Source organism: Egretta garzetta, unplaced genomic scaffold (genome assembly GCF_000687185.1).
Source record: "Egretta garzetta isolate BGI_Z169 unplaced genomic scaffold, ASM68718v1 scaffold352, whole genome shotgun sequence".
Lineage (NCBI taxonomy): Eukaryota > Metazoa > Chordata > Aves > Pelecaniformes > Ardeidae > Egretta > Egretta garzetta.
Genome location: NW_009258768.1, coordinates 105,268 through 110,517, shown reverse-complemented (window position 1 = coordinate 110,517; position 5,250 = coordinate 105,268). Strand labels below are relative to the sequence as shown.

General features: G+C 42.2%; 1 protein-coding gene across 1 annotated transcript in view; it reads left to right on the top strand.

The window, feature by feature from the left end:
* DENND5B (DENN domain containing 5B) overlaps nucleotides 1-5,250 on the top strand; it is a 69,792-nt gene that overhangs the window by 9,672 nt on the left and 54,870 nt on the right. Inside the window, exon 4 of the mRNA XM_035889059.1 lies at nucleotides 3,687-4,353. Within this exon, the coding sequence (XP_035744952.1) occupies nucleotides 3,687-4,353 (667 nt within the window). The remainder of the gene's footprint in view (nucleotides 1-3,686; nucleotides 4,354-5,250) is intronic.

Genomic DNA, 5,250 nt, shown 5'->3' with positions numbered 1-5,250 from the left:
AGCAGGGATATGGCAGCAAGAGGTAATAGCTGGAATTGCTGCATTATTTGTCTCTCACGTTACAGTTGAAAATACCTAGTATTCCTGAAGTGTGATCATATTATTGGACAAAAATGGAATACCATAACCATCAAGAGACCTATTGAAATGAAATAATTGAAATGAGCTGCATTCAGCTGAAATCAATAGAATGAAGAACACATCTTTCATTTGCAATGTATCTTGGAAGAAAAAAAAAAAAAAGCATTTACCAACAGCAGCAGTATTTAATGGTCTTTTAAATCATCTTTTGGAAACCTTCTTTATTGTTTTGATCTGAAACATCATTTAAAGTAATATCCACCTCCACAGAATCCCTTGAGGCAATTATTGGCCTTTCTGATCTTGCCTTGCTGTATTAGTTCTGCCTATGTGTTTGCTTTATGTGAGCTTCCAGAAGCAATTTTCCTCAGAGAAGAAAATGCATAAATCCTTGAAGGTTAACTTGTGAGAACTCTGGCTTTGCTGGATGCCTAAGGAATTTCAATTGCCTTCTGAAACCATCCTGTCGCTTTAAAAATAACCCCCAAAGCCCCAAGAAATCACTCTGCCTATGAGTCGTGTTTTCTCTCCCTTTCAAAGTACATAGAGTTCTCTTTAATAGGAAAGTATTTCTTTTCTCCCCACTGCTTTTTGTGATTATCCCTGCCTAATGTCACATACTGTCTTCTGTGGCCATTCCGCAAGTAATGCGTTGTACCAAACTGAAGTTCTCAGGAGAGAGGAAAGTGAAATTTTTAGGAAATAAACCTCCTATTTTAGCCCTCTGGTTCATCAAGGTATATAAATCTCTGCCTGCATTTCTGAAGTCCATGGAAGCATCATTCTCCATTTAACATGTCATATACTGAAATAAAAGAATTAAAGGTTCCTCAGTGTAATTTGAAGAAGTAGGCTTTAATACAAACAAAAGCATCTTTCTCCTCACCCCCCTACCCACCCCCCGGCACAATTTGAGCATGGAGCTTGCTGCCGCAGAATGTTGTGCACATGCAGAATATACAGGGGCTTAAAAAGTGAAATAGAGAATCTCACAGAGAAGAGGTGAGCCGCTGCTGGGGGGCAGTGGTCCAGGGGGGACCTTTGGCTCCGAAATACCTGCAGCTGCTGATGGCGGGAAGAGGGGTGGGATTGCAGTGTGTGTGTGTGTGTGTCCCGCCTTTGTGTTTAGGAAAAGGGTATCTCCTACTCACCACTTCTAGGGATGCGGTATGGATTAGTTGATATCTTTTTGTCTGTCTTTGTGCAGCTTCCCTTTGTTTTTACAAACCATGTTGATTATAAGCCTTATTGCAAGTACGATTTAATTGCATATTTTTCTGCTGATAGCTGCGTTTAAATATAAATAGTAAAGTGGTCTGGAAACCCAAATCCTGTCCTTTGATCAGTAATCCTGGATAATTTTCTGTGTTTATACACAGAAGCGGTAAAGGTGACTGCCTGCCTTCTCGCTGTTAGTCAGCCAGCTTCAGCAGCAGGGAAAGCTCTCGCCCCCCCAGCACATCCCAAGCTGCTCTTCCCCAGCTCTCTCCTGTGGCGCACATGACAAATGCAGATGAGATGGGAAGTGATTGATGTCCAAGGCACTAAGATGAAAGTTTTTATGCATTAACTGCAAATTTGAAGCTTTCTGTATTGCTGGAAAATGAGCACAGGCCCTTCCTTTTGATCTTAGCTTCTTAAGTGACTCTTGGTCATTCTTCCCTGCCTTGGTGCTTTCCCATCTTCTTTCTTTCTCTGCCTTTTCCCATGTGTTCATGTAGGTCTAATGACAGCATCAGTCTCTGTGCCAGGGTTTGCAGCCAGGGTCTTAAAATGTCAATGTGCTGCGTATGCCAGGCTGGGGCTGAAACTTAATAGATGGGTGTCCCTTTGTCTGTGTATACTCAGTCCATAAAGGATGAGGGAATAATAATTAAGACTTGGAGGAAATTTATTTAATACAACCTTCTGAAACTGTCTCAGCTCGTCTGAATTTCTTCGATGCTTATCTGGTCTTGATTGTACCAGCACATATAATTTGTTTATCCATGTATTCTTCTGTAACTTGAAGAAAATATAATCTTCGATAGCGTTGAGATTAAAACCTGTGATTTCAGCCTGATCAGATTTGATAAGGCTATAGCTTCCATTGAATGCCCACATCCTAGAAATAAATTTTTATTAAGCAAGCCTGCTAAAAAATGAAGTTAAGAGATATTTATTGTGCAGAATAACTTTATATGAAGTGTGAAACAAGGATTTTTTACTACTTCTTTATTGGAGAAGGCTTAACCATGGCAGTGCTGTTAATGCCTCAATAAAAACTATAAACCTCTTGAATGAAAATAAGGCTGCTGTTCAAAAAGGGTTCAAGCTGCAACTTGATGGTTTATGTAAGCAAAGTCCATCAACTGAATTAAATTCTTCTACCAACTCCAGGCTCCGTATTTCCCTATGCATTACCTCTTAGAGGAATACGTAAGAGCTGTCCTAGATAACTTAGGGGCTTGATAGCACTCTGTGAAGTGAGTCTGGATCACTTGCCTAAATCCCAGCTATGCTGGTAGCAGCTTTATCAGGCTGTCGAATGGTCTCTGCAAGGTGCACTGGTGAAGTTCAGGACAGGATGTGCCTGAAAATTTACAATTATTTCTCTTGACCGCTTCCACCATCAGAAGAATTTACTCCTGGTCACAGTGAGACATTAGGGGATGCACCCAGTGATGTGTAAGTTCACATCCCTTGGGAAAGTTGGCTTCTAGTGTTGCCTTTTGGAAAAGGAGGAGCACTTTGAAGGGTCTCCCTCTCTTCTTTTCTTTTATTTCTTCAGATGGAAGGTACAAAGGAAGCTTTAGTTCTTCATTTATAAACATGCTGATTTAGCTAGAACATAAGGAGTTTCATGCTGACGCAAATTCAAACAAGTTTTGCTGGATGTTTGTTATTTTGTATTAGATGGCTGACAAAATTCCTGAGGAATGCCTGGAAAAATGCCTCGAGTTATCACTAGGGCTGTGTTTCAGAGAAACACCCAGTGTGGTAGAATCACTGCAAAAGATTTTGCTGAGTGATAAATCAAAAACAAGGCTTTCATAGATTTTGGGTGTTTCCCCCACACACACTCTTCCTTCTTCCAATATAAGCTATTTTGTAGCACTTAAGGACGAAAGTAAATGTAATAGCTATCAGTCAATTGTTTTGCTTTCTTTTAAGAAAATTAGGGAAGATCAAAGAATTTCAAGAAGTCTGTAATTTTAATCCAGTGGTATAAGATGCTCCCTTGGCTCTCTGATTTTAGAGTACCGTGGGAACAACATATGTGAATGAGAACAAAACTGGATGTCTTTATATGATGCTTAAGCAAATGACACAAAGGCTATTCAGTAGTGAAAATAATTTTACCAGGTAATGAAAATAAGTCATAATGACTTAATAGATGGGTGATTTTGAAGGGTGTTTTCCTTTCTTCAGTCGTGTCTATCTCTTCTTTTAAGTAGCATCAGTTTTAGGCTGTTTGTTCTTGGGCTACTTTTCGGGGGGATTATTTTTAATGATTAATGGCTTGTTACGATGCGGTAGAAAAAAAGAATGTGCATATAAAGCAAAAGTAACAAAATAAAATTGTAGCTTAGATAACTATATCTATTTCTTTCCTCTTTTCTTAGCTGTGTATGCCCAAAGGGCTGTCCTTCAGGACGCAGGCAGATAACAGAGATCCACAGCTCCATTCGTTCATCATCACCAGAGAAGATGGCTCCCGTACCTATGGGTTTGTGCTCACATTCTACGAGGAGGTCACAAGCAAGCAGATCTGCACAGCCATGCAAACGCTCTACCAGATGCACAATGCAGAGCAATACAGCAGCGTTTGCGCCTCCTCCTCGTGCAGCATGGACTCCCTGGCCAGCAGCATCGACGAGGGCGATGCCACTTCCCTCGCCAAGCTCCAGCGCTACAACTCCTACGACATCAGCAGAGATACTCTGTATGTCTCCAAATGCATATGCCTCATCACCCCTCTGCCCTTCATGCAAGCCTGCAAGAAGTTCCTGATCCAGCTCTATAAGGCGGTGACATCCCAGCAGCCGCCGCCTCTGCCCCTGGAGAGCTACATCCACAACATCCTCTATGAGGTGCCCCTGCCGCCCCCGGGGAGGTCGCTGAAGTTTTATGGGGTTTACGAGCCCATCATTTGCCAGAGACCTGGGCCCAACGAGCTGCCGCTCTCTGACTACCCACTGCGGGAGGTCTTTGAGCTGCTGGGCCTGGAGAACCTGGTCCAGGTTTTCACGTGCGTTCTTCTGGAGATGCAGATCCTTCTGTACTCACAAGGTGGGCATTCGTCCGGCGATGCGCGTTGGGTCTGTTCCCAGTGGGCAGTTCCTGGGCAGCTGCAGTCACGGAGGCTAATAGAAAGCTGTTGATTTTCAGTGGATTTGTGAAACGTGAGCATGTTATGAAAAAATGTGAGAGAAGTTAGTCTGTCCTAATGAAAGCACTAAATAATTGTTTCCTCCAGGCAGTCTAGATGCCGCTTGTTTAATTATGCATTGTATTTATCACTTGTGACAGCTAGCAATAGAGTTCACTTAATTATTATCCTTACATTGCCCTTGATCATGCTGCAAGACAGCATGAAACTAATCCTATCTTCTGCAAAAAATACCAGCAGAAAGTAATACATCTTGCAGAAAACACTCTTGCTACTTTCTTTTTCAAATTCCAGCAGCGTATTGAAGTTTGGTGAGATTTCCTCCCTCCTGTATGATGGATATGTTCTGGTTAAAGCACTGAGAGTTTTTTTAGCACTTAGAGGCTGAATTTTTAATGCTGGGTTGGAACTGAGTGGAGTTACAGGGCATCCCTTCGTAGTCCTACTTGAGATATTTGGGAACTTTTCTGATAATGGTGCTGGTACTTCTTTTTGAGACACTTAAAATTGCCATTGGCAAAGGCTAGCTACAGTGGCAGAAGTTGCTTGCACAGAGCCTGTCCACGTCGAAGTATGCCAGCAAGCTTTTGGAAACCTGGCCTGCACCTTTTCTCCTCTGGTCGTGTCTTTCTGCAATAGCACAATACTCTGCTACAAGTTTTGGGAATCTTGACTTAGCGCTGGGCACGCTCTGAGGTTTTACACCCATATTATTCTTTCCTGTATGATGTTGGTTGCTGTGAGTCTGGCCCTGGTGATAATTTGGGTACCAAAAGGTATGCACTGCAGCTGTTGCA